This window comes from Babjeviella inositovora (assembly GCF_001661335.1).
Source record: "Babjeviella inositovora NRRL Y-12698 unplaced genomic scaffold BABINscaffold_2, whole genome shotgun sequence".
NCBI lineage: Eukaryota > Fungi > Ascomycota > Pichiomycetes > Serinales > Babjeviella > Babjeviella inositovora.
This window is the reverse complement of record NW_017566839.1, coordinates 492010-518611: the sequence shown is the minus strand read 5'-3', so window position 1 is coordinate 518611 and position 26602 is coordinate 492010. Positions and strand designations below refer to the sequence as shown.

Here is a 26602-nt window from a genome sequence, read left to right as displayed (position 1 = left end):
TCTATCTCTCACCCTCCCATATGCGATCATGCGAAAAATTCTTCTATACATGCAGCCGCATGTTAAGGAAACATAGTATGCCTCCCAACGAAAGCGAGCGCGTGACGCTCCTTTTGTGGTTAATGAAGCGCCGTGTGTGAGCGACAGATCGGTACACCACGTGAGGTTTGATGCGAACACTACCAGCAAAGTCTGGTTCGTGCACCGGTGGTGCAAAAGATCGGTAAATATACCGATAGCGAAAAGTGAAGATGCTCGAGAATGGGATGATATAAAAGAACTGTAGGGAACCCAAGGTTCACACCAAGGGTATTTGTTTAAAGCGGTAGGTTTCTAACGCAAAATATCCCAATCTCAGCCTAAATTACATGCACGTTGTCAGTTTGCTAAAGCATAATCGATATGGATACGGTCCAGGAACACGAGCTCTAAAAGAAACGAGGATTGATTAGTTGTGAACTATCAAAGTTTCGTGCAGTGAGTTTTCTCATAATACCCCCCACTTAAGCCTTGCAGTGTCTGAAGGTCGTCTTAGCTTTTTTTTTTGATCCTTCAGTTAGTTTCATCGAGCTTCCACCCTTCAGATAAAACTCCAGGGATTCGGTGCGGTATATGTACCCACAAGTTGTTTTGCTTCCGTCCATACTTCAACAAGCTACTAGCTATAGAGATAGAACAGGTTATCCAGTACTCGCTTGGCTCATCCGTACGAGAAACGATTTCTCTGTACCGCGGTTTTTTAATAGCTTGAAAAAAATCAAGTGCAATTAACGTATTTTGTGATGTATCTATGAACTTACAGAGCCAAAAAGGACACCATGAGAATACCAAAAGGGCTATTTGCGCACCAACTCCTCCGCCATGTGAATTCAACGTGAAATGATGGTATAAGTGGCAGTGTCTAAGATTGCGAATTTCTATAAACAATTTTTTTAGAAATGTAAACCATTTAACACGTGCGGATTAAAGCGTTTAGCCTGAAAGTGTGCGGGACTGCCGGAGGCAACCTCAACCTGAGGAGTCCTTCCATATAACTTGCACCACTATAACTAGAGCTTCTGAGCTCAAAAGTGGTGTAAGGCCGTGGGGTTTTGCGCATACGACGAAATATCCTGTTACCTTTCGAAAGTCCTCACGGGGTGTTCTCGAGAGCAACGAGTTGTATGGTGTAGAGTCTCGCCTGTTGCCGAACTTGGATATATGCAAGATATATGCAGCATGCTTGCTACGTCACTTGAAGAGGTAGGGTTGCTCCCACAGTTCTCGAACAATATTCAACGTTGTCTAATCAAGACAATGATATAAATACCCCCTTCCATCTCCTCATCGATTTTCGTTCAAACGGGCCGGATTTTTGTCAATTGTATCTTCGACAGAAATTCAATACTAAACTTTTCAATCCGGAACCCTTACATATTACGAACGCGCAATGATCAGAGCCACCCTTTTACGCAGAGCTGTCACCGTGAGAATTGTTTCTCAACCTTCTCGCCGTTGTCTCTCGGCTTCGTTGGTTACTTCTAAGAGTATTTTTGCCCAAGCCAAGGCTAAGTTGGAAGAGCTCAATAGATCGGCTGCTGATGTTGCCGTTGACGGTATCCAAGCCACTGAAAACGTCACCGACAAGATCAAGGACACTGTGATCGATTCCGCTATTCCAACATCAGCCAAGGAATTGAAGGATGCCGCCCATAAGGCTTCTAAGATTGCCTCCCATTTGGCCTCCGAAGGCCTTGAAGCTTCCCAAAAGCTCGCTGAGAAGGCTAAGGTAAAGATGGAAGAAACCGACTTTTCTTCCAGAGCCGAAGAGTTAAAGGAAGCTGCCGGTACTGCTGCCGGTAAGATAAGTGAAGCTGCATCTGCTGCCAAGGAGAAGTTAGAAAACTCTGACATTCCAACCACCAAGGAAGAATTGAAGAAAGCTGCATCTGATGCTGCTGATAAGGCCAAGACTGTTGCTAGGGATATCGAGGAGAACGTTAAAGAAGCTAAGGAAGCCGCTTCTGAAAAGGTTGAAGAGGCTACTGAAAAGACAAAGGACGCTGCTTCCAGAGCTACGTCCGAGGCCAAGGAGCTCAAGAAAGATGTCGCTGAAAAGACTGCGGAAGCAAAAGAAGCAGCTTCTGAAAAGGCCGAAGAGGTCTCTGACAAGGCTGAGAAGGCCACCAAGAAGGCTGGGTCCAAGGCTGACGAGATAAAGAAGGATGTTACTGACAAGGCCGAAAAGGCCAAGAAAGGTGTTGCCGACAAGGCCGAAAAGGCTGCCGATTCTATCAAGAAAGTCGCCAAGGACGTTGAGAGAAAGACAAAATGATCGTACAATGCCTTCAGATGACCAGATCTTTCAGTAGTGCTACTCTATATCGCCCACAAAATATAGATAATTTCGCTTTAAGCTTGGCCAATTGCTAAATTTCTGGGAGTTACGTTGTCCAGTTAATTAATTCTCACTATCATATCTATTCTAATACATCTTTTGTGCGCTAAAACATAAAGCATAATTATCCGAGATTGAGGTTATACAGGGACCCGGGCTCTGGGTGACGACTTCGGAGATGCTAATGCTATGTACATAGAACAGACGCTGTTAACTGTAAGGTATTCAGTAAATATCTTAGGTATATATAGTCTAATTATGAAATCGGGCGATACGCTTCACTCAGGGTTCCAGTTCGTGACGCTCTAACCCTGACGCTATTCCTAGCAAGGCGAGCCATGTGTATACTTCTTATGTTCTCTACCTCATCGAGGGATACCGTTTTAGTTACACAGGATATCCTAGATATTCCGGATTTTCGATACCTCTCTGGAAACACAAACTCTATACTCTGTTGAAAAAAAATTGTTAAACCAAGACCACTTGAGCCAAACCGGGGAGCTAAAGCTATATTACGATCTCTAGGTTACTTGAATATTTATGCGCTGCCATTTACCAATTCGGCCCAACATATGTCGGAATATACTGAAAAGGTAGATTAGGTGAGTGTTAACCCTATCGATGCATCATACCAGAAAACATGCCTACCATTATTATCGATATTGTTATTTAATTACATTGATCTTGATCACCGCGTCCCCTCTTCGATTTCTAATTACCCTATATCCTTACAACTGGTTAATGGTGGCCTCAAAAATCAACTGTACGTCCTTGGCGGCTCTGTCAGCCTCATCCAAGACCTCCAGGTGGTTGGCCATACCGGCGTCCAACGGGGTTGGGTTCTCGTCGAGGGCGCTGGCTGGAGGGTCAGCAACCCCCGCGTTAGTGATCAAACTCATGGCCAACACTCTCATACCGCAATGTCTGGCAATGATAACCTCTGGAACAGTGCTCATACCAACAGCATCGGCACCTAAGACTCTGAGCATTCTGACCTCGGCTCTGGACTCGAAAGTAGGGCCCGCAAGGAAGGTGTAGACACCCTCGTGGATGGCTCTCTCGACTTTCAACACCTTCTTTGCCTGATGGAAAAAGATCTGTCTCAACTCCAAGTCGTACGCGTCAGACAATGGCTGGAATCTCGGCCCGAACATGTCTAAGTTGGCGCCTCTCAATGGGTGGTATCCGGCGCAACCTGGGAAGTTGATGTGGTCATTGATGATCATCAAGTCACCTGGCTTGTATTCGGCGTTGACACCACCCGCAGCATTGGTAACCACAACCACGGAAACACCCAAAACATGGGCTAATCTGACAGGGAAGGTGGTGTCGCTGAGCTCGTAACCCTCGTAGAAGTGCAATCTTCCAACCATGCACATGACCGGGACCTTGTTTTCTCCAATAAGACCAAATACCAACTTACCGGCATGGCCCTGGACGGTAGATTGGCGGAAACCTGGGATGGTTTCGTATGGAACCTCGACGGTGGTGCCCTTCAAAATGCTGGCAATCCCGCCTAACCCAGAACCGCAGATGATCATTACTCTTGGGGTGATGAGTTCTGGGGAGGAGGCTAGTTGGGCCTTGACGGCTTTGGCAGCAACGTCTAACTTTTGATAAATTTCTTCCGGGGTGGACATTATTGATGATAAGGAAATAATGAAGAGCGAAAAGGAGGAAGCAGGTCGTATTATATAGTGAATAACGCAGCCAAGTGATGCCCGATTCGTTAACCGTTATTTTTTTCTTCAGTATGTAGGAGCTGCAGGAGGGGCTACGTGCCGCGGCTCGGTTGCCGAGGCCAGTCGTATCATCCCGCGGCTCTAGGTGTATCAATAGGACGGGGCTGATACACCATCTCTACGGTACTCAGGCCAACAACGTAGTAATAAGAGATTGAAATGGGTTCTAAGCCGAACTAGAGGATAACAAGGAGAGAGAAAGTAGATCGTGCAGTTACACACTTGGGGAAGTATATGCTGAGCGGTCCTGGTCATGTATCTCTATTCGTTACGTATATCCCCGTATGAATATTTAGCTATAAATACCAGTTTGAATGGTTATGATGTTTAGCCGTTCTTTTTTCCTCCTTTTGGTCCCTGCGGTATGTCACTTGCTGTCCCAACGCTAGAAGTATACACCACGTTAATCTCATAACGTAGCTTCCCCAAAGGATGCTTTACACACTAGTCCCCCCCAACCAGAGTTGACCTACAGCCATTCGCTGCGCCCATGGCGTATGTTTTCGGATATATAAATTAGTGGTACAAAAAGAGATAGTTCTCTGAGAAAACGACAATCTATGGTCTTTTGAAATGCGAGGTTACTGCTCAACCTCGCCGGCAGACTCCCAGGCACCCTTCAAGTTCTCCTTCCACAAGGTAATTTTGTTGTCGCCACCAGAGATCGCCAAAACGTTACCTGACAACGACCAGGAGGCACGCCAGACCACATCTGGGAATTTCTCCGCCTGCAAGAGTTGCTTTTCCCAGGCACCGCTACCGTCACTCTTCTGGGTCCACACAATAACGGAATGATCCTGGGATGCGGTGGCGATGTAGGAGCGCAACAACAAGCTCGGGGACCAAGCTACATCTCTGACCCAGTCGGTGTGGCCCTCCAAAATGGCCTCCTGGATATAAGTGTTGGCTTGGGCGTCGAAGCGCCATATCTTGGCCAAATCATCGCAGCCCCCGGTAACGAAGCGTCTCACCTGTTGATCCTTCTTGTTTGTATCAACTGGGGCCCAGGACGCGGCATTGACTCCGATCTCATGCGCCTTAAAGACGATTGGCGACGTGGTACCATCATCCTTAAAGTCCACCACGGAAACAGTGCCGTCGGAAGAAGCGCACAACAAGACAGCGCCAAACTCGTGTGGTGCCCAGGAAACGGAGTTGACACTGCTCTGGTGCACCGCGTGTTCCGCAATGTTGCTCCACTGGCCGTTCTGTTCTTGCCATATCAAAACCTTGCCGTCGTACGACGCGGACGCGAGGATGATGCCGAACTTTGGATGTGCCCAGCTGACCTGCCATACAGGGCCGTCATGCCCGCGCAAGGTTTCAACTAGGGTGTGTTTATCGCCATCCACCTCGAAGATCTTGATGGTTTTGTCCGATGAGCACGTGGCAAGACGCTTGCCGTAGTAGTCCAACACGGCGTCGTGAATCAAGTCATCGTGGGCGTCTCCAATTGTAACCTGTCACGTTAGTATTGTCAGAAAAGAAGGGGGGGCATAGTGTGGCAACTTTCAGAAGGTTCCCATACAATTACATACCATTTTTGCTGTGTTGTGTAATAGCGTGGTGTTTGGTGAATCGAATACTATGTAACGACACGAGCCACATACATAAATGTCCCGACGTGGCCCTAGCCAAAGGTGGTATGTGCACGACTGACAGCAGTGCAATGCTGGCTATGTGCAGTCTGTGCTAAGCGCGGGATGGCAAATCGAGCCAGACGATACACGTAATCCCTACAATACGGTCGATTGGACAACTGTATATTATATTGCACGATACCCTTGTTGCTACCTCGAATTACCGCAGTTGAGGTAGATTAGAAAAAAAAAAACGGGATCTTGATATCCACAACTATTTGCACTCCAAGACATGGTAGCCTGGACCCGAATTCTTTGCTTTACCGGTATGTACAGCTTTGGAAAACTCTTCATACGCACTAAAAGAGAGCCAGACAACAGAAGATCCCCACCGAGAGGGTAACCTGAGATATAGGGAAGCATACTCGGATTAAATGTGAAGCTAGTGATGGGTAAACATACTGTTACCAGTCTCCTATTTGCCAGCCAACTTCCTATATATACCTCTATCACACTGCATTCACGTCCCCACTATAGAACAAACTCCTGCAGTAGCTGATCTCTCGTCATCCAAGTACACTACTAACACCCTTAGCAATAGCCGCAGTGCTTTGCGACCAGACCCCGTTACACATTTCCCTGGAGTTCGCGGCACTCCACGAGAAAGCCCTCGCGGCGCTAGCCACCATTCCAGTCGATGACACGGCCATTTACGGCGACGAATATAAACTCGCGAGTATGAAGATACCGGATCTCTCGCCGGAACAGCGGGCCTACGAATACACAACGGCCAAGCTTTCACTCGTGCACGAGGACGCGTTCGACTCTTTGCACAACCTCGCGTTACATGGGCATGTACCCTCTGTGCGTGTTCTTGCGGAGGCTTATATGTATGGAAACTTCTCGACGCCGCCCAACGGTAAGATATCTCTCCAGTTCTACGAGCAGTTGCGTGACCTAGCGCCATCCAGCGATGTTTACTACATGTTGGGCTTCATATACGCAACGGGCCTCTTTGGCGAGGTTGAGGTGGACCAGGCACGCGCGACGATGTACTACAATGTGGCGAGTGACCTCGGGTGTGTGCGCTCCACGATGGCGCTCGCGTACCGCTACAAGACAGGTATTGCGGTGGAGAAGAACTGCGGCTTGGCAATGCATTACTACGGGATCGTCGCGAACCGGTCCGCGGAGTACATTGCAAAGTCTGCAATCGGTGGACCGAATCTTGACTACTTTGCACTCCGTGTTGCGGATCTCCAGGGCGGCATTTTCGGCCAGGGCGCGACCGAGACGATTACCTCTATCAGCCGGAGTCTCGTGGAAACAGGTTATGATAAGGACCTCTTCAACCGTATCCAGGTCGACATCGATGAGACCGAGTACACCGCGGCGTACCATGCGGGTATGAGCTTATACGACAGTACGTACTTTACTGCACGCGATTACGTGGGCGCGTACGCGAAGTTCGACCAGTGCGCACGCGACGGACGGGCGTACATCAACCGTGTGCGTACACCGGACCAAGTGGAGAAGTTGTTCATCGGCCGCTGCGCCTACATGGTGGGCCACATGCGCCTCCGCGGTGAAGGAACTACCCAAGACTACAACGAGGCAAAGGACTGGCTCAACTTTGCGGTGGCGACCATCGGGTCGCCCAAGGCGGCAATTGACCTTGCGTTAATACACGAGTACGGCCTTGGTGATACACCAAAGAATGCCAAGACCGCCGAACTTTTCTACACCAATGCGCTCAAAGCAAAGGAGTACAGTGCGGGTGTCCACTTGGCGAAATTCTTTCTCCGGCGGGACGACACCAAGAATGGCGCGGATCTTTTGCACCGCGCGGCGTTGGCATCCAACTCCGAGGCGTGGTACCACTTGGGCAAGTTGTACGAGCGGGGTATCAAGGTGCAGAATAACTGCGAAGATACTACGTACATTTTCAAGGTGTTTTCTGAGAGCATCGAGCCGGTGGTGGCGCGCTTGGACTGGGCGTTCCGTGAGTTAACGTGCGGTCGTTTTTTTAATGCATTACTTGGATATGCGATGGCTGCGGAGCAAGGTTATGAGACGGCCCAGGCAAGTGTCGCATATCTCTTGTACCAACCGCCGTCTGTGATGACAGCCAACTTCGGGGCTAACTCGTCTGTAAGTGCAGAGATGGTCAAGCTCGCGGCGTTGTACTATGCCCGCTCATCTGAGCAGGGAAACGTGGATTCCACGATTGTTGCGGGCAACATCTACTTCTCGGGCCTTGCGAGCGAGGACGGCGCGCCTGACTATGACGGTGCGGCCGTGCGCTACCAAATTGCGTCCAAGAAGCGCAGCTCGCAGGCCACATGGAACTTAGGCTACATGTACGAGCGCGGCCTCGGAGTCCCCCAGGACTTCCACTTGGCGAAGCGGTATTATGACTTGGCGTTGGTGATGAATCCCAGCGCCTACGTTCCTGTGAAGGCAGCCGTGCTCAAGTTGCACGCGCGGAGCTGGTACAACAAATGGATTGCAGGTGGGGCATACTTGGATAAGGCCAAGGAGGAGACTGTTACAAAGCCCAGAACGTACTGGGACTGGTTTAGGTTGATCTCTAGAGCGCGGAGCGGGAATAAGTATGACTTGGACACCATGGAAGACCCCGAGACGTTCCATCCAGGTGAGGAGGCTACTTTGACGAAGCCTGTGGCAAAATCAGCGCAGCTCTCAGGGGAGGATGAAGATCTCTTTGATTTGTACTTGTTTGCGTTTTGCGTCACCGCGCTGCTCATTTTTATGCTCTTCAAGTTTGTCAACCAGCGGCGAGTGGCTAGGGCCAGAAACGACGCGAACGGGGAGGCTCCAGCGGAGGCTCCGCCCCAAGACCGCTTCCAGTTCAACGTGATGGTTTTCCCGATATAAGCGCCGTGAATATATGAGTTGAGTGATGGAATTTACATAGGCATAGCTTACGAATGTGTTGGCTTGGTATCCAGGTTTCGAAGATGTCTTGGACTGGGCCCCCGTGCACGACTGCAGGTTCCGCATCTCAGAGCTCAGTTATTACGCCGTATTGTATATAAGTTTAGTTTGAAATCGTACAATCATCATGGAAAGAATTAGTGGGATCTGGCTTAGTATTGGTCATTGTTAAGCTAGGTGGATGTGCATAAAAGATTAAATTAAAGGGGGCTTGTCAATTAACTGCAAGGGTTTCAGGGGTTTGCTAATCGACGAAATCAAACATAGCTGCTTTCTCGATACCAGGTATAGAGTGCTTTTGCATTATATTTGGACTTTCCAATGGTGCCCTTAGAGATGGCTCATGTGAAGCATTGTTAAACATTTTTGACCGGAACGCTTCCAAACACGGTATCCGAAATTGAGTTGTGATTCAGACCCAAGCCCACCAAATTCAAAGGTAAAACGCCGCGAAAGGACCCCGGTTACATGGATTATGCTTTAATTCAAACTCCCATTCCTCGAGGCAACCGGAGCTTGAAATGTGAAGGACCATCGTTAATGGAGCAATTCAAGGTAGTTTAACTAGGGCATTCGGCAACACTCCGCTCAAATTATCCATGGGTGGCTGCTTCCTACGTGAAAAAAAGTTCCTACTCAGATCTGATTCGGACCTTCGGCTGTTTGAGATACCAATCCACTGTTAGCCACTTCACCATTTGCAATCTTCTAGTGAGATCCTTGGTTAGAGCCAAGATTTTTCACCAGGCCTCTGGACATCCGCCAACCTGGGAGTTTGGGAAAAAGCAGAGATCTAGGCAAACAACACATAAGGATATGCCATATGTTTGGCGCAAATTCCTCAGATGTACATATATGTACATGCACTCTGAATTCTTCACTCCCGCGCAATACATAGAGTGCTGGGACAGGCTATAGCTAGGAATGATTTTTCTGAGTGCCCAAGATTCAGACTTTCATACGCCCATAAACTACCCTAACATTTCGATCCATGGTTATTTCTATCATAGCCAGGATTGATCCCATTCCCCACAGACTAAAATGTAAACAGCGATAGGACCAGGAGGTGAAAAACTTCGCGAAAGTTGTGTTTCCAAGTGATACCGGGGAGACAGCCATCGTGCATCCTTGGTTGACATCATAATTCACTGATCTGTGATCTGTGAGGAATACCACCGGCCGGGGCACCTAATACCACATCAACAGTTTAATAATCGTGGAATATATTCCTTTAACCTCTTTTGTCAATTTCAAGTTTTCAATGTCCACCAGATCTTTCGTGAAAACCACCTTCATTGAAGTCACGTCGCAGGTCTCGCCCAAGGTGCCTTGCCGCGTCTTCTTCAAGAACGAGTACGAGCAGCCATCTGGCAGCTTTAAACTGAGAGGCTTGGGTTACTTGATTGAAAAGTCCTTGGAAAAGGCCAGAGCCTTGGGTAAGGCCAAAGTTCATGTTTTCTCCTCCTCCGGAGGAAACGCGGGATTGGGCGCTGCCTTCGCCGCACAGTTCCACGGCACCCCTTGCACTGTGGTGCTCCCTACAACCTCCAAGCCGATTGTGATTCAGAAGTTGGAGAGCCTTAACGCGCAGGTAGTGATTGCGGGCAACCACTGGGGCGAAGCTGATGCTCACTTGAAGGACGTCATCGCGCAGCTAGATTCGGAAACTTACCCAGTGTACTGCCATCCGTTTGACGACCAGTTGATCTGGGAAGGCCATGGTACGTTAATCGAGGAAATCGTGGAGAGTGATCTCTCACAAAAGGAATTACAGAGCCTAAAGGGCGTTGTGTGTTGTGTGGGTGGGGGCGGCCTCTTCAATGGTGTCATAGACGGCTTGACGCGATGCGCGGAGCGGTTGTCTCCGGAGATAGCTGTCTTGGCAGTTGAAACAATCCAAGCGCCAACTTTTACCACCGCTATTGCTGAGGGTAAGGTCGTCCACTTAGCGTCGGTTCCTACCTTGGCTACCTCACTCGCCTCACCATACATTTCAGCTCAGAGCTTGGAGCATTACAACGCGCAAAGGTTCAAGATTACGGTGGAGGCAATTGATGACGTGGAGGCTATTAGGGGTATGGTAGATTACCATGCAGAGTTTGACAGAATCGTAGAGCCAGCCTGTGGTGCTTCGTTGTCATCGGTGTACAACAGAGTGGATTTGTTAGAAAAGGCCTTTGGGAAATTGGGAAAGGAGGATATCATTGTGGTTGTTGTATGCGGTGGATCTTCAACCACTCCCCAAAGTTTCAAAGATTTCAAAAAGTTACTTGAAAATTAGATAGGGGTGTGACACTGAGTCATGCAAAATAAAACTCTAGAGCATCACTCACCGCGTAGAGTCGGAGAAGGATTTTTGGTGATTATCAAAACCATCCAAGATATTCAATATGCAATAGGTATACCAATTGATGCCCATTTTAGGTACTTACTCACAGATTGCAACCTTCAAAGCTAGAGAATCGTTTGCTTTGGTCTATAGTTAAGTGGTTTAACAGAGCCGTTGACAGAGGCAGAATTTTCGCCCTTACATAAAATTCAAATACCAATATACTCAGGAGTTTATAAAAGCTAGCTACTTGGGATAACTTGCAATTATATATCTGAAGCGTAAAACAAAGCAATGGGACTGATATCAAAAGCCACCATACTTTATCACAATGGCCCCAAACTATGCGGCGCACTGCGAAGCTTCCTGTGCCTCGAAGCTTAACTAGTGCACGGAAAACTCTTATCGAAATTGCATCCATAGAACCTCAATAAGTCATCATCAAGACGTAAGGGTGGCCTCCACACGGCATCTCATATGAAAATCGACTGAAGCTCAATACCTTGTCTGGATATACGGTTATACGCCTTCGCCCAATATACGGAGCAACCATGTCAATCGTGCTAGACGAAGAAAAGTTCCACAACATCCAACACTTGGATGTTCGTGATGATATCAACCGTATCACAAACCGCTTTCTTGCTTCCGAAACAACCGTCGGAGATGCTACCGAAATGGATGCCGATTCACAGGCCCTTGAGTTATACCAACGAGGAATCGATAGAGAAAACCAAGGAAAGATGGCCGATGCCATCGAGTATTACCGCCGAGCGCTTAAGCTCAACACCAATGTGGATAGGCTCTATCGGGGAAAGTTGGCGGATGAATCAGAAATACAGACCTTAGAAATGCAGGTGGGTGCACTGAGAGCACACAAAAAATTGGATCAAAAGAAGATAGACCGCATTGACGTCGACCTTTTGTTAGAAACGTTTCAATCGCTTGCCATTTCTACCAAGACGCGTAGGGAAGGGGAAGAATTAGAGGAGGATATAGTCTCGGAATCGCCATCGCCTCTTCTCAGTCTTCCAGATGACGTGTTTCTACACATCTTGAACCTCCTCATCGTTGAAGACACTCCCGCGTGGTTCAACTTTTCCATGACGTGCAAGAAGGCGGCTTCACTCGGATTCCACCGCAGCGACTGCTGGCGCCGCCTTTGCTGGCAGACGTATCCCCAGCAACACTACGACGAGCAGTCCATTGAGCTCAACGGGATAACGCGAAATCAAAAGACTATGGTAGTGAATGGCTGGAACGGTTCATGGAGAGATATGTACCGCCAGAGACCCTTCATCAAGTTTAGTGGTATCTACATCTCCGTTGTGAATTACTACAGTGAAGGTGGTAAATCCGAGGGGTCGTCTGCCTGGACGAACCCTATCAGGATGATCACGTACTACCGATACTTTAGATTTTACTCCGATGGCACAGTTTTGAAGCTCTTGACATCTGACGAACCAAACTTTGTTGTCCCTAAGTTTTTCCGCGACAGCTGGGCTAGGAATGGTTTGGAAAAGGTGTATTTATGTGAGTGGCGTCTCAGTGTTGATGGGTGTGTTACTATATCCGGAGAAGGGTCTGTCAAAAAGTACCGCTTTGTGGAGGAATTGAATATCCAGCATTCAGGAAGGATGAGACATCACAAACTTGGGTGGATCTCCAGTTACTCGGAAAACAAGGAGAATGGTGAGAGAGCCTTTTTTTCTTTGAAGAATGAAAAGCCATTCTCTTTCTCGCGCGTCAAGTCTTATTCTCGGATCTAGGTTTCCGCGTACAACATACATGGCAAGATGATTGTGCTAAAATCTGGAATAACCGTCGTCTAATCAAAATCAATCTACACGTTTAATACCAAATAAAGCAAGCTATGGTAAATCTTCCAATCATCGGGCTTCGATTGTAGTGGCGATATGGGGGGAGTTAATGTGCCATGACGCAATAACTTTTCACGCGTAGTTCCGTTCGTCCTTCGTTTCCCAGTCTTATTCAAGGTGGCAGGTTCACTCCTGCGTGTCGTGGGCGTAGTATACCTTAGTTTCTAATAGATACCGGAGATTATCTCAAACCGGCCCTAGACTAAATTTCATTGTTTTAACTTATCGCTCATACTCCGAGAATTTCCAGGCAAATGAATTTGCGCCACAAATTGCCCTTGTCTGAAACTGGTTAGAGATACTTAGTTTCTACTGTGGTTACCTCTAGTAACTGTATCTGACACGACCGCATTGCCATCCCACATAGCTGGTTTGATTACATGATAATCAGCATACTGGCGAAGGGGGGGATTGTATTTTGAGACCCTACTGCTATAAAAAAAACGTACCCCACAAGATCAGATAGCCCCCCAGATTATCTTCGAAAGCATATCATGGAGTCCCGAGTGAGTGAAATCAAAGTAGGCTGAATTGCTACGTTCCAGTGTCAATCATCAAGGTGTTTAGTCAACCTGTATACTACGAAGCTTTGGATCTAGAGGGGCCGATTTCTATTATCCTCCCAAAATTGAAATGGAGTTTGGCGGTGCTCAATTTTGGCGTGCCATATACCATAGGTTATTGTCTGAAGGGATATACCAAAGATCTTTGCTCTGAGGAAAGTTAAACTTTCGTGCGACGAGTAACTCTAATCATGCATTCGGTTTAGCGGATGCCACCCACTCCACCTGCTCCAATGAATACATACTCCTTTTTACAAAGGTCTAGAAGCTAGATGAGGGCAGATTCTTGAGGCAAAACCGGTTTTTACTGTTCACCTAGACTTGTAGCGTCCTTAGACAGTCGCCAGGTATGCATAGGGCGAAAAGCTTGATCCTGCAATGAGGTTGCCGTGAGTAATCCCGGTATACCCGGAGGTGCGTCAGATCGTCTTAATCAGGGGAGGCACGCCAACTTTGATTGGAGCCGAGAACGATCAATCAATGCCAGTAATGAGGGTTTAAATCCCAGTAGTTTCATACACTCCTATATTTAGATATTTCTGATGTGGGGGTGCATAGATGAGAGGTGAGTGCCATGACATAATCCGCTTTAGTTGGACTTGCTCAAAGCACGTAGGGTTAGCTAACGTAAGTTTACATGGTGTAACTTACCCCGGAAATAGACCCAAATATGCTCTACTGGGGGTATTCCGTCTCGATTTAGAAGGGGTGGGCAAAATCCCAATGTCCACATTAGTCCTCGCTATTTTCCATACTTCCGGAGACCATATATGCAGTGCTGGACTGGTAGCTTCTAGTACGAGTTGTGTGAAAAGTAGCGCTCGGGTGCCGTTATTATCCAGAGATGCATTGAGAATCTCGTGGAAACCCTTATAAAACGTTTGCATTCAGTTTGGATCCTGGGCTGGCGATACAGAATTATTGATTGCGATGTGCTTGGGGGCGGAGCCACAGTAATATTGATATGATTGGGTCATATTACAGCCACAATATATTTTCTAAATTACCGGCTATGGTGGGGGGATCGTATGCCGTTGGGTTGCTTTATCAACAGCATACATGTCATAAAACTGGTGCCCTGTCCGGGGGTAGGGAACGCGAGCCTGAAACGTATTGCGGTCAATCCTCAATTCCCACAGACCATGACAAACCTTGCAGAGAAAGGGGAGCGAAGATAGAGTTTCGTATATAGAGCAGCTCGTGACTTTTTACGAGGACTAAGAAGAGTCCCCACACGAAGCCCACAGCGGTGCGTGTATATGCGACATTACTGGGGAAATAACGGTGTTTATCCACTTTGGCACAACTCAGGTTGGACGGGTCACGATTTGGGTGCCTATGACGCGGAGGAATCTATTTGCCATCCCTGTTTAAAGTTAGACTACAGGTAGAACGTCAATCTAGTCTTCTAAAGGACTTAAGCGATGGGACTCTGATTATGCAGCCGTGGATAACAGGCGCAAAATTCCATCCGGCTGCCGGGCAAACCTGCAGATTGTATGTCGAGAGCCGTGAGGGGAACATGGTCACGCCGTCTCATATGCACGTTAGTGTACTATATGGTTTTCACACGACTAACAAAAAGACCAATGTGCAGGATACCGGGCAATTTAGGACCGAGAGGCTTGAAGCTCCCTTTCACCGGTGTATAGAAAGACACCGATTACGTGGACACTAGAGAGGTTTTGCGACGTGCACGCACCATTCTATTTTCTGCGCAAGACTCAAGTATCGGGGAGGCACGTAAATCTGCGGTGGTAGGACTAGAGCCTGGAGTCCGGATATTGATCGTTGTAGGTATATGCAATACCCAATTTACCACTCAGCATAATTACAACTCGAAAGCTAAAATACTCCATCACCACTGCAATCTAAAAGACATCGGTGTTGGCGTGACGGATTACTGTTTCTTGTCTGACCAAACAATATATAGGTGTGCCTTCCCCTGAAGAGTCGGAGTTTGTTGCTTGTTATTGTCCACGATCAATAACTCACGTATTTATCGCCCTCAAAAATAACACATCGCTACTACCCTGACTCACAATCTTGACGTCAAAAACCAACCATAGCTGATATCCAAGTACATACCTGTTACCCTTCCAAGCTATCTCGTCCCTAAAAGCTTGATATTAGTATACCCAGTTATACTTCAATATCTCCTAATTTTAAAAAGGCCATCGGAACCCATACATGTTTAAGGAAGCCTCTGCCCACGTCATCCAAACTCCAAAATACTTTTTCGCACCGCCCTACCACCAGACAGATAAAGCCTACGAACCACGCACTCTTCGTATTACCAGCTACTCTTCAAATATGCCATACATCCCTGTATCGGGCCCTACTATTCCCATGACTAACAACCATACGCCATCTGAGTCTAACAGTTCGGAGATGAAAGATGTCCCCGACAGCTTCCACGGAAGAAGCTTGTTCAACTCCAACAACCACTCCCTTAACATGGTTTCGACAAACTCGTTCTTCTCGAATATTACCACACACATTTCGAGAAACTCTGAGTACGTCCAGAACCCCAACAGCGCCATCCACCCAGACATACAGGTGCCGGATGTCCCACAGCTTCCATTGCATATGGTTTCCTCTCAGCTTCCGTCGCATGGGATGGCAGGCATGCCCGCTGACTTCGACGACTTCTCCTTGGATATGATCTCGGCAGACATGGACTTCGAAGCCGCGTACTCCACGTTCAACGGGTTACAGCAGCAGCACGCGCAATCGGAGATCGAAATGTTGCAAAAGCAGCAACAGCAGTTGTTGATGCAGCAGACACAGGTCAAGCTGCCGTCCCCATCGCCTCCGCCTCCCTCCCAGCAGTCACAACAGTTTGCTCCCCCAGGGCTAGCTGCCAATGTGGCCGATCCCCTTTACACACACCACCATTTCCCGGGGAATACGGACTATGATATTAAGCAGGAGTTCGACAAGAAGCTCTTCGAACAACACCGGCAGCAAATCTTGCAGGGTTTGAAGCCCACCCACCCATCCCAGGGGCTTATTCCGATGAGCGGGACTCCTCTCAGCGGCCAGGACCCGAAGTATTTCCTTCTTGACTTGGACTCGCCAAACCAATACCCCGACATGCAGAACCACTTGGACAGTTTGTTGTCGGTGACGGAGTCTTCGGCGATTGAGCACTTCTTGGACACGCTTGACGAAGACGTGAGCAACTTCTTGCAACCACGCCATGTGTCACAGCCGAGTCTTCCATCAGAAATAACGTATAATCTCGACGGCGGGTATGCTCGCAAGCGCGCCCCGTCTATTCACGATCAGATCAATGAGGCGTTTGAGTATGGCGGTGACTACCGTGCGCCGGCCCAGCCGCCGGCGACAACTAATAGTCGTGTCTCCAAGCCCAAGAAGGCAGTCGCCAACTCCTTCGGTCAGCAGTTGAGCGACGTAGGGGCCAAGCTTGCTAAGAGCGATGTGTCGTTTGAACCGATCTTCCCCACCTACACAGCTGGTCAGCAGTATCCCGAGGTGCCGCTACAGGAGGTCCAACACTGGGACTTCCCACCCAACGCTCTGTCTCAGGATCCGTCTCGTGCAGGGTCTGTGATTTCCCCAGCCAAAATCAGTACCAACAATACACCGCTCTCCTCTGCCCCGTCCTCTGAATTTTCGTCGACAAAGGTGAACAAGGCCGAGGACGATACAACGCTTCCCGGCAACGCAGCAAAGAAGAAGCGCACGCCAAGAAAGGCCCTCCTCACCCTGGAACAGAAGCGAGAAAATCATACCACCTCGGAACAGCGCCGGCGCCAGTTGATCAAGGATGCATTTGACGCGCTTATGGATGCGGTGAACGGTTCTGAGTTGGATAACGAGATCAAACCGGTGCTTGTCAAGGCCGAGAGCTTGGAAGTCCCAGAGAAGGGACAGAAGAAGGCGGTCGCGAGAAGCAAGCTTCCATCCAAGTTTGTAGTCTTGAGTAGTGTGCTCAAAGAAATGCAAATGTTGGAGAGCATCAATGCAGAGTTGAAGCTGATGATGTGACGGCTCGCAGGTTTTATATGTTTTGATCTAACCTATTTAAGGTGGTTTGTACTTCTACCCTGCTTGTGTCTTGCGTCCAATTTATCAGTATGTTCTGATAGAGATGTAAGCTCACTTTCGCGCGGTAAACGTAAATGCCCAAGTTCCGCTTGGTAGCAGTCATCGGCGAGGCTATTTTTCCATGCATCTAAGAAGTAAGCAAACTACTATGACATCGCCCATGTGTACTGAGCGGATATGCCTGACCCTAACATGCTTTGATTGTATTAGTATTCCTCTATAAGATTGGGCCACAGTAGCCTGATAATAGGATTAAGGAAGATATCATCACGTAAACATATCATGTCTTATCTCGATGACTATATTGTGGATTACGAGTATACAAAATTTAACCAATCCGTGCCGTCAGCTCAGTACATAATGCTATCCCGTAAACCGTTGTGTTGGCATTTTCGTCGATTAACACCCCTATATGTAACCTGGGGCTCATCATGAAGTCCGAACTACAAATATCATACACCCCTGAATAATCAACTACGCACTGTCGGTATACGTAACACAGCTATAATCCGCTGTTGTGTTATAGCTCGTGCCAGTGTTACCCGGGCATCTGCGTTCGCGAAAAAAAATCTAGAACTCACGCTCAGAGCCGCGACGCGTCTTCAGTTTTTCATAATGATCGCCATTTATGTCCGCTCAGCTCGGGATAAGAATATTACTCTATTTACAACGCTTCATCTAATTATGAGAAAACTGGTCCCAGAAACCGCGCATCCGGCGGTACACCTCACATCCATTGTCAGCAAGGACTTGCGCGAACAGCTACTCAAGGTCCCGAGCCTGTTAGCCACTGAGGACCCCGTTTATCGCAGCACGCTCGCAGCGTTACGTTCAAACTGGAAGTTTGCGTATGTGGTGCAATGGTTGTACAACTTCCGCAGCAACGTGCGATTGGCGGCCGAGCTGTTTGACGTGGATAACTTCGAAGAAGAGCTTGTGGGGATCGCGTACCCTGCACCGTTTATCGGTAAATTGAAGACAAATTTGATCCATGTGATCAAGGGCGGCGCATCGCGTGCGGGAATAGATCTGTTTGAAACCCACGTGAGACGCCTTTTTGGATACGATACGCCGTTGCGGGGTGTCGATCCATCACTCGAAGATGATGACGAATACACAGAAGATACCACCTTTGAAACGTTGAATGTGCTTGAAAAAGTGGAGATTTTGTACTTGTTGATTGAGTTCGTCACTGCTCTACCTGCCTTCAGAGCGCAGATGGACAAGGTTGCGCCGGGCAGCCACCAGCAGATCGAATACCGCCAACAGGCGATCTACACAAGTCCTGGAAACGCGAATGAACAGTACTATTTACTCGACGATAGCCGGTTGTACGTGCAAAGAGTGAACTACCCTGCGATGAACGTGCCCAAAAAGCGCAAACACACCACAATGGCGCCGGAGGAGTATGATATAGAGCCGGAAGTGCAATGGCAGTGCCTTACGGTGGGGATCTACGAGTTCCACGATTACATCAAAAAGAACACCGGTACGAAAAACCGCAAGTTACAGACCGCATTAACGCAATGCATTCCACAGATCGCGGAACAGGATCTCAAGCGGCGCCGGCAGATCTTGGCGCGCCGCAAAACGGTGCAGATGGCGAGTTTGTTGATGCACCGCAAAAGGTCATCGCGCTTAGAGGAGAAAGAGAAGCGTCGGGAAGAGCATGCCGCGGTTGAGGCGGAGCTACAGGCGCAACGCGAGCGTGCTGCGGCACAGGAACGTCTTGCAAAGCGCCAAATGTTGCGTAACGGCAACTTTTTGTCGCTGAGATCGCAGCCCGAGCCGGGAATGACACGTGCAGAGCGTGCTCTTCAGAGAAGGATCCTCGAAGACACCTCAAACACGACTGTGTCTGGATATGCCACCCCGGATGAAGTTGCCACCCCGGATGAAGCTGCGTCTCCGGGCGTAACTGCAACACCGGATGTACTTGCAACCCCTGACGCCTCGGAAAATGGGCCCCAATCCAGCTCAAACATTCTGTCTGATGAATGGGAGTTCGACTGTGTCACATGCGGTGCCCATGGGACGAATTACGACGACTCCCGTGAGATGACCAAGTGTGAGGAGTGCGGCAAGTGGCAGCATGTGCACTGCCAGCCGACAGAGGTACAACTACTCATTAAGACTGTGGACGACTACCGGTTTGTGGGGGTGGAATGTAAGGCAGGAGCTGATGCTGTGAAAAAGGGCATGGAGATCAATGATGAGAATGTTAGGGAGGAGGAGATTAAGAAAGAGGAGATTAACGAGGATGTTCAGGTGGAAAACGATCTAGATTCTGAAATTCCTGTGATACCTGCTACTATTGCTGAATCCGAAACGATACCTTCCCATACTCTTTCTATCTCATCCATGTTGACCTCGGAGTTGCCGGTGCCGGAATCTGAATCTGTTCCCCGTGATTCCATGGCGTCCTTGTTGAACCCGACCAGTTAGTCGTACATAAGAATAAAAATAGATAAGATGTTGCTGTAAGAAGAGGGGGTTGTAATGATCTTTAAAACCGCCGCTATTCTCTGTTACACTGACTACTCCAATTCCTCGATAGAGGCGGAATTTCGGCTAATTTTCACGCATCTCTTTTAAGCAGTAGCTTACTAGGTATATTTCATCTTGACCATGGGTTTCTACTTCAGTATTTGGGAAAGGCTTACTTAAATTTCGGTTTAGTAGCGAATTGAGCCGGGTTAGCTCACCAATCACAAGTCGTTGTAAATGAAATTCTGAGGCAATAATTCTTTGTCATACCCGTGAGACTTTTAATAACTCCACCCTTTACGGATCATAACAAACCACTCGAAATTGCCCATCCCATGGAACACAAACCTACATTACTAGATCTCAATGAGGCTACTGTCCAATACTCTCTACACTCCTTTAACAGAAACAAAATATATTATAGAATCGCCAGTCTAAACGTTGGCGGCAATAGCTTGCTTGATGGCTGGTGGGTTGGCACCAATAACCTTGGCGACAACGACACCCTTCTTGAAGAACAACAAGGTTGGCATGGAGGAAATTTCCTGAGAGGCGGCAACTTCGGCCAACTCATCGACATCCACCTTGTAGAACGACGCGGTGGTGTACTCCTTGGAGAACTTCTCCAATAACGGAGCAATCATTTTACATGGTCCGCACCAGGTGGCGAAGAAGTCAACAACAACCAAGTTTTCGGATTGGATAACGGTCTTAAACTCGTCGGTGGATGTAATAACAGAAACCATAGTGTGTGGGTATAGTGATAGGAATGAGGGTAAAGAATAAAAGTGCGCGGATGCCGCGCTTATATAGCGGAAAACCGTTGGAAAAAAATACTGTGGTGACGCGTGTTGCTCACGTTATTTGGCGTGCCTCGATTAATAATAAAGGTACAAATAGCTGACGGGGGCGCTTGGTGATTTCTAAGCAGCCACACTCCAGCCTCACTTGCCCCTATGTCTGACTTAGTAATCTATTACTGGCATTTTCCAGACGCTTCGAAGAAGTTTGACGGATCTTGAAACTCTCCAATAAGGTTTGCCATCGAATGATGACCCGATAATACAACTAATTAGGTATTAGTAATATCCCGTTCCCTAATTTTACAGTTGGGTGGTTTGTGATAGAGACATGTCATAGGGTAATGAGAGTCACGTGGTCGAGACGTACTCGGTTGTGTCGGGACTCAAGGGGGGGTGACTACAGGGCTTGGAACAGTCAATTACCCGCAAAAACTAGTAATCACCCAGAGAAATGCAATAGCTTGTAACTAGAAAATGGCTCTGTACGGCTGCTTTGTGAAATGCCCCGGCATTTCATTTCAATGTCCGCCTGTGGTTCGCTGGTTCAACCCACAAGTTGGATCGAAGACAACATAATGTGTTCTTCCCTAGGCTATATGGCCTATAAGCGGGAGCAACATCTTGGCACTCACAAGGTAACATATCTGGTCAAAGCCAAAAATTAGCAGAGGGAAATGGACAAGATTTTATACGTTTAGTGCGGCTGAAGTTTATGGTTAAGGTAATAAATTGCCGAGAAGTCTGAGAGACTGACCCCCTGTCAACTCTACAGCACAGCTCCTGGGAAACAGCTGTCAGGGCCAAGAGTGCGAGTCTGAGTGATAGCTCCTCGCTAAAAAAACAAAAAACAAGAACAGTAATTCAAACTATTCAATTATATCGTGGAATGGCGTAGTATAAAGTACTCTAACGGCTTCAAACTGGGGGCGAAAATCTCACAGTTCATCCAGCCTCGTATTTTTAATGCGACGGAAAGTTGGTCAAGGCCAGTCCAGTAAGCAATCTGAGTTAGTAATACCGGCAAGTGCGTTAAACTAATCGTAAAAATTGGTAGCGCACCTAATGTCCCTCCATTTCCCAGTATATCCACAGAGAGTCGTATGAATCGTCTATCTTGACCGAAGGACCAACTCAGGTATGGATCCGAGTCTTCTAGCGCTGTACCCGTGTACGCACGTACATGCACGTACGATGTCTTGTATATTACTTGTTAAGTATGAACTTCGTTCATGATTTGTATCTCAGAAGAAAACACTATCCAGTCGTCTAAATTCGTGACAGAGATTCAATCGTATTGGTATCCGTAAACTTTAATTCCTTAGTTGGGTCTCTGACCAACCGCGGCACTGCCATTCTCCTCTGGCTATCCCGAGCCTGCGCTGCGCTTCCTGTATATACGTCATACTCTCAAGCCCTGCCTCTATTACGTCACACAAGCTTTTGCATAAGATGTGTACCAGCGGCGCAGCCTGACGTCCCCACGGGCTATAAACAACTTCAAAGTTCAAAATCCAATATCTTGAAGAGGCACTGGTGTGCTGCGATACCAGTCCCTCTCCCGGATCCTGAGACTCCCTGCGCTAAATTTAGCTGGCACATGGTACATGTTTCGGTGCAGGAGTCCCGGCGGCCTATCAGTCACACTTGCTACACACAGAGACACCCCCTCGCTGCCACTGGTTAAAAATGAAGTAATATGTCAATTAGTAGAACAAAAAAAGAATCGCCAAATCTTTTAGACCGGTTGCTAAAGCCAAACCAGTCGGCTGGGTCGTGCGCGCGTACGGAAAATCCTCCAGGCTTGTGCGAACGTTCTCGCTGGCGCTCAGCGCTCCTTGCGCGTTAACCGGCGAGCAGCAAACCGCCTCCGAAATTCTCAATTGCATCTCACCGCACACCTCTTCTCGGCCTCGTCCTCCCCATCTATTCTAGGATCATTCCGAACTTCCAGGTTCAGCATTTCCAAAACAACTACAAATCGTTTTCTTTTATCCGAACCACCCGAATTACTAGCGCCCCGTCATTCCTTTACCCGCTACGTTCATCTATTTTTTTACTGCCAACTTTCTCTCAGTTTCACAATTGAAAGCAATTCCACAATTGAAACAAACCGATTATCAGTTTGATTCGGTGATACTCAAACGACTGAGGGCTAGAAGCGAATATTCACAGTTGTCACCCCTCGCCATGCCTGACGAATACACCGATAACTTAAACCAGAAGACACGGTCAAACGTTGCGCCCGCCACGCCACGGATGTTGCGCACTGCATCGACCTCCAAAAACGACGACTACTATCTGAACCTGGACTACTCCGGGACGTCCATGGCCACGGCCGCAGCCTCTGCCGCAGTCGCGGCGACACCGCGGAGAATCGCGTCCAACACGCCTGTGACGCCTGTGCGACGCGGTTCACCAGGCCCGCGGCACGCGCGTTCAGCTTCAGGTCAGCACCAGCATCTGAGAACTCCTTCCAACTCGTGGAAGCCGGTGCCACCGGCGGATAACAAAACGCTCTTACCAGCCGCGGAGCTCGGCTCTCCGTCGCGCCCATACCCCCCAGTGTCGTGCTTGCCTGGCGTTCCAGGCGATGAACCCATCAGAGGAGACGTTCCAGTCCCAAGAGGCGATTACAGGGGCGATCCAGCAAGAGAGAATGCTGCCCGAGCGGAGCCTGTGGTTGCAGGGGCTCCCACTCGATCTATATCTAAACGTGAGGAGCGCAAGGCCGAACCTGCTCAGCAGTTTCACCGCAAATCCATTGGCGACTGGGACTTTATCAAGACCATCGGTGCCGGGTCCATGGGGAAGGTCAAGCTTGCGAAGCACGTGCGCACGGGCGATGTGTGCGCGGTCAAAATCGTGCCACGCGCAGCGAAGCTCTACCAGCGTGCGCACCAGCATGACTTGCCGCCGCTCGACAAGGCGGAGGCTGCGAAGCGTACCAAAGAGTATCAGAAGGAGGTTGCGCGTGACAAGCGTACGATCCGCGAGGGCGCGCTTGGGCGTTTGCTCTACCACCCGTTTATCTGCCGACTCTACGAGATGATTCCGATGACCAACCACTACTACATGTTATTCGAGTACGTACAAGGGGGGCAGATGCTCGACTATATCGTGTCGCACGGATCGCTCAAGGAGCGACATGCACGCAAGTTCGCGCGCGGTATCGCGTCCGCGCTCGACTACTGCCACCGCAACTCGGTCGTGCACCGCGACCTCAAGATCGAGAATATCATGATTGCCAAGAGTGGTGACATTAAACTCATCGACTTTGGGCTCTCCAACATGTTTGACAAACACAACTTGCTCAAGACGTACTGTGGGTCGCTCTACTTCGCGGCGCCCGAGCTTCTCTCCGCACACCCCTACATAGGCCCGGAGGTGGACGTGTGGTCGTTCGGAGTGGTGTTGTACGTGTTGGTGTGTGGCAAGGTGCCGTTTGACGACCCCTCGGTGAGCGCGTTGCACGAGAAGATCAAGCGCGGCAAGGTAGACTACCCGGACCACCTCTCGCGTGAGTGCCTTGCGTTGTTGTCGCGCATGTTGGTGGTGAAGCCTGATCAACGCGCAACCCTCGCAGAAGTGATGAGCCATCCGTGGATGGTTAAGGGGTTCGACGGTGCGCCTGCATCGTACATGCCGTTGCGTTTCCCCATCAGCCTCCCGTTGGACCAACAGATTGTGCGCGACATGGTCAACCTCGACATGGGTACGGAGGAGCTGATTGCTGGCGATTTGGCCGAAATCTTGTCCAGTTCTGAGTACAAGGCATCGTACGACAACTGGTACGCATACTACAATGCGAATGCGAAGTACCGCGACGTGAGCTACGTGCATCCCGACTCGGGCGTGATTATTCCTGACCCTACCAATGCGTACCACCCGCTTATCTCCATCTATTACCTTGTGGAGGAGATGCGCAAGCGCAAGCGTGCGAAAGAAGACGCCGTGCGAGCGGAAGAGAAACCTGCGGAGGATCCAAAACCAGAACCTGTGGCCGTGGAGAAACCTGAGCCTGTGGCTGAGAAGCCGCACGTAACGCTACCGACATTCCCGGAACCAGCGTACGCCGCGGCGCCACCACTGAGCAAGTACCAGACGCTCGTGCCAGGCCCCGCACCACCTGCGATGGCACCACCACAGCAGCAGCCGAGCCGCACTCTGTCTACCCGCAAGAGCTACGACAGCGCGGCGTCTGCCGAGCCGCCTACCACGCCATCCAAGGCGCAGGGGTTCAACTTGTTCCGCCGCTTCAGTGCGAAGAAGCCCAAGGAGGTGTCGCCGGGATACGACCTCCCTCCGTTGCCGAATATTGAGTTTGATATGGATGGACAAACAGCCAAGGGGGCTGGCGTCACGGACATGACCCTTGATCCTATACGTCGCGGCGTGAGTATGAAGGTGACGTCAAGGGAGAGAAAGCACGATAATGACCTGGGCGAGAAGTACTTGCAGCCGCGCGCCAACCACACGCGCACGGCCTCTGCCGCGGCACCTACTGCCCCAGCCTCCGCTCCGGTTGCCACGCCGATCTCAGGCGTGCATTACGAAGATGACCACGACAACGACGACTTTGTGGTCTCAGGAAACTATGCGCCACCGCAGAAGCTGACCACTAAGCGCAAGATGCATCCAACCGCGCGCGCAAAGTCTGTGGGCCACATGCGCGCAGATACGAAATTCGACCCGCCGCCGTTACCAACGCACCTTGATCCGAAGCAGTATGGCGCGTTGACCAACGGTAAGGATGGCAGTTTCTTTGACGATGTGACGCTCGACTCGCGGGAAACGCCGGAGAAGAGTGCGCTTCCAAGCATCGCGACGTTGACGCACCAGTCGCATCTCACAGACCGCCAGGTCATTGAGCAGGCCGCGCGCGCTCCGTCAGGCTCCATGCCGTCGATTGAGTTCCCACGCACGCTTTTCCTCAAGGGATTTTTCTCGGTGCAGACCACATCCACGAAACCGTTGCCGGTCATTCGCTACGATATTGTGAGCGTGTTGAGCAAGTTGGGTGTCACGTTCACTGAGGTCAAGGGCGGTTTTGTGTGTATGCACACGCCGTCGATTGAGGCCAACCCCGTTCCAGAGGAGGAGCCGATATACGAGAATGCTTTGACGTCGAAGTCGTCGGAAAATGACACCGCCATCGGACTCGGTGACGAGGACGAAGGGAGCAAGACCCACCGTCGCAAGTTTTCGCTCGGGACTACGTTGTTGAGCTACAGGCGCAAGACCGACTCGGGGGCGAATCTCCAGGAGGTGCCAACGTCGCCGGCAATGTCCAACGTGCAAGACAATGTGTTCACCGCCGAGTCAGACGATTCGTTGGATTCGATGAATGGCGTAGGGCACAGTGACATTTTGGTCTCGTCGCGCGTCGAACACCGTGCTCAGCGTGCAGGGAAGCCTGCGCCAGAGCTCGCGAACCAAATCCGCAAGGCCCGTTCACCGTTGAAGTTTGAGATCCATTTGGTAAAGGTGCCGTTGGTGGGGTTGTATGGTGTTCAGTTTAAGAAGGTGCTTGGGAACACGTGGATGTACAAGGCGTTGGCGGGGCAGATTTTGGGCGAGTTGAACTTGTAGCCGAGCACGGGCGGAAACACAACTTGCGAAGCTACCCGGTCTTTTGCATTTACTTCCCGTTTTATCATCATCCTGTGTTTAACTAATATGTATTTGTTTTGGAGTGGAACCGTAGATCGTTATGACGGGCTCAGACTCGTTGTGTTCTGTAGAATAATACTAACTGGTAACCTTTACACCCTGACGGCGAAGTATTCACGACACTATCGTACAATTTGCAACA

At 49.3% G+C, this 26602-nt stretch overlaps 11 protein-coding genes across 11 annotated transcripts; 8 read left to right on the top strand and 3 right to left on the bottom strand.

Moving 5' to 3' along the window:
- The first annotated feature begins 1177 nt into the window (after positions 1 to 1177).
- Positions 1178 to 2484, top strand: BABINDRAFT_159893 (uncharacterized protein). The gene has a single exon (XM_019127943.1). The coding sequence runs from the start codon at positions 1430 to 1432 to the stop codon at positions 2312 to 2314; it is 885 nt and encodes a 294-aa protein (XP_018986954.1). The 5' UTR covers positions 1178 to 1429; the 3' UTR covers positions 2315 to 2484.
- A 545-nt stretch (positions 2485 to 3029) lies between these two features.
- PNP1 (purine-nucleoside phosphorylase) lies at positions 3030 to 4069 on the bottom strand. The gene has a single exon (XM_019127942.1). It carries the CDS (start codon positions 4015 to 4017, stop codon positions 3106 to 3108), a length of 912 nt encoding a protein of 303 aa, XP_018986953.1. The 5' UTR covers positions 4018 to 4069; the 3' UTR covers positions 3030 to 3105.
- Positions 4070 to 4700: 631 nt separating this feature from the next.
- Positions 4701 to 5691, bottom strand: SEC13 (GTPase-activating protein; the record flags this gene model as incomplete). Its single annotated transcript, XM_019132298.1, has 2 exons — positions 5658 to 5691; positions 4701 to 5579 (listed from the first exon to the last, which is right to left on the bottom strand). The coding sequence occupies exons 1-2, from the start codon at positions 5658 to 5660 to the stop codon at positions 4701 to 4703; spliced, it is 882 nt and encodes a 293-aa protein (XP_018986952.1). The 5' UTR covers positions 5661 to 5691.
- Positions 5692 to 6551: 860 nt separating this feature from the next.
- BABINDRAFT_22916 (ubiquitin ligase complex subunit) lies at positions 6552 to 8201 on the top strand (the record flags this gene model as incomplete). Its single annotated transcript, XM_019131301.1, has 1 exon — positions 6552 to 8201. A coding segment is annotated over one exon (1650 nt), but the record flags the coding sequence as incomplete, so codon positions are not given.
- Positions 8202 to 9936: 1735 nt separating this feature from the next.
- Positions 9937 to 10932, top strand: BABINDRAFT_27780 (L-serine/L-threonine ammonia-lyase; the record flags this gene model as incomplete). Its single annotated transcript, XM_019131410.1, has 1 exon — positions 9937 to 10932. A coding segment is annotated over one exon (996 nt), but the record flags the coding sequence as incomplete, so codon positions are not given.
- A 501-nt stretch (positions 10933 to 11433) lies between these two features.
- On the top strand, positions 11434 to 13023 carry BABINDRAFT_159889 (SCF ubiquitin ligase complex subunit). The gene has a single exon (XM_019127941.1). It carries the CDS (start codon positions 11538 to 11540, stop codon positions 12750 to 12752), a length of 1215 nt encoding a protein of 404 aa, XP_018986949.1. The 5' UTR covers positions 11434 to 11537; the 3' UTR covers positions 12753 to 13023.
- Positions 13024 to 14307: 1284 nt separating this feature from the next.
- Positions 14308 to 14741, top strand: BABINDRAFT_109507 (uncharacterized protein). Its single transcript, XM_019126811.1, has one exon. The coding sequence runs from the start codon at positions 14391 to 14393 to the stop codon at positions 14616 to 14618; it is 228 nt and encodes a 75-aa protein (XP_018986948.1). The 5' UTR covers positions 14308 to 14390; the 3' UTR covers positions 14619 to 14741.
- A 1034-nt stretch (positions 14742 to 15775) lies between these two features.
- Positions 15776 to 17440, top strand: INO2 (Ino2p; the record flags this gene model as incomplete). The annotated part of the gene is made up of 1 exon (XM_019132399.1): positions 15776 to 17440. One exon carries the CDS (start codon positions 15776 to 15778, stop codon positions 17438 to 17440), a length of 1665 nt encoding a protein of 554 aa, XP_018986947.1.
- A 709-nt stretch (positions 17441 to 18149) lies between these two features.
- BABINDRAFT_159887 (uncharacterized protein) lies at positions 18150 to 20153 on the top strand. Its single transcript, XM_019127940.1, has one exon. It carries the CDS (start codon positions 18185 to 18187, stop codon positions 19943 to 19945), a length of 1761 nt encoding a protein of 586 aa, XP_018986946.1. The 5' UTR covers positions 18150 to 18184; the 3' UTR covers positions 19946 to 20153.
- Positions 20154 to 20421: 268 nt separating this feature from the next.
- On the bottom strand, positions 20422 to 20733 carry TRX1 (thioredoxin; the record flags this gene model as incomplete). Its single annotated transcript, XM_019131586.1, has 1 exon — positions 20422 to 20733. One exon carries the CDS (start codon positions 20731 to 20733, stop codon positions 20422 to 20424), a length of 312 nt encoding a protein of 103 aa, XP_018986945.1.
- Positions 20734 to 23529: 2796 nt separating this feature from the next.
- KIN2 (serine/threonine protein kinase) lies at positions 23530 to 26379 on the top strand (the record flags this gene model as incomplete). The annotated part of the gene is made up of 2 exons (XM_019130999.2): positions 23530 to 26055; positions 26203 to 26379. Coding segments are annotated over 2 exons (2703 nt in total), but the record flags the coding sequence as incomplete, so codon positions are not given.
- Between the last annotated feature and the right edge of the window lie 223 nt (positions 26380 to 26602).

Coding starts and splice junctions, on each gene's coding strand:
- BABINDRAFT_159887 (XM_019127940.1), top strand. CDS start 18,185: ATGAGAAAACTGGTCCCAGAAACCGCGCATCCGGCGGTACACCTCACA.
- BABINDRAFT_109507 (XM_019126811.1), top strand. CDS start 14,391: ATGATTGGGTCATATTACAGCCACAATATATTTTCTAAATTACCGGCT.
- BABINDRAFT_159889 (XM_019127941.1), top strand. CDS start 11,538: ATGTCAATCGTGCTAGACGAAGAAAAGTTCCACAACATCCAACACTTG.
- PNP1 (XM_019127942.1), bottom strand. CDS start 4,017: ATGTCCACCCCGGAAGAAATTTATCAAAAGTTAGACGTTGCTGCCAAA.
- BABINDRAFT_159893 (XM_019127943.1), top strand. CDS start 1,430: ATGATCAGAGCCACCCTTTTACGCAGAGCTGTCACCGTGAGAATTGTT.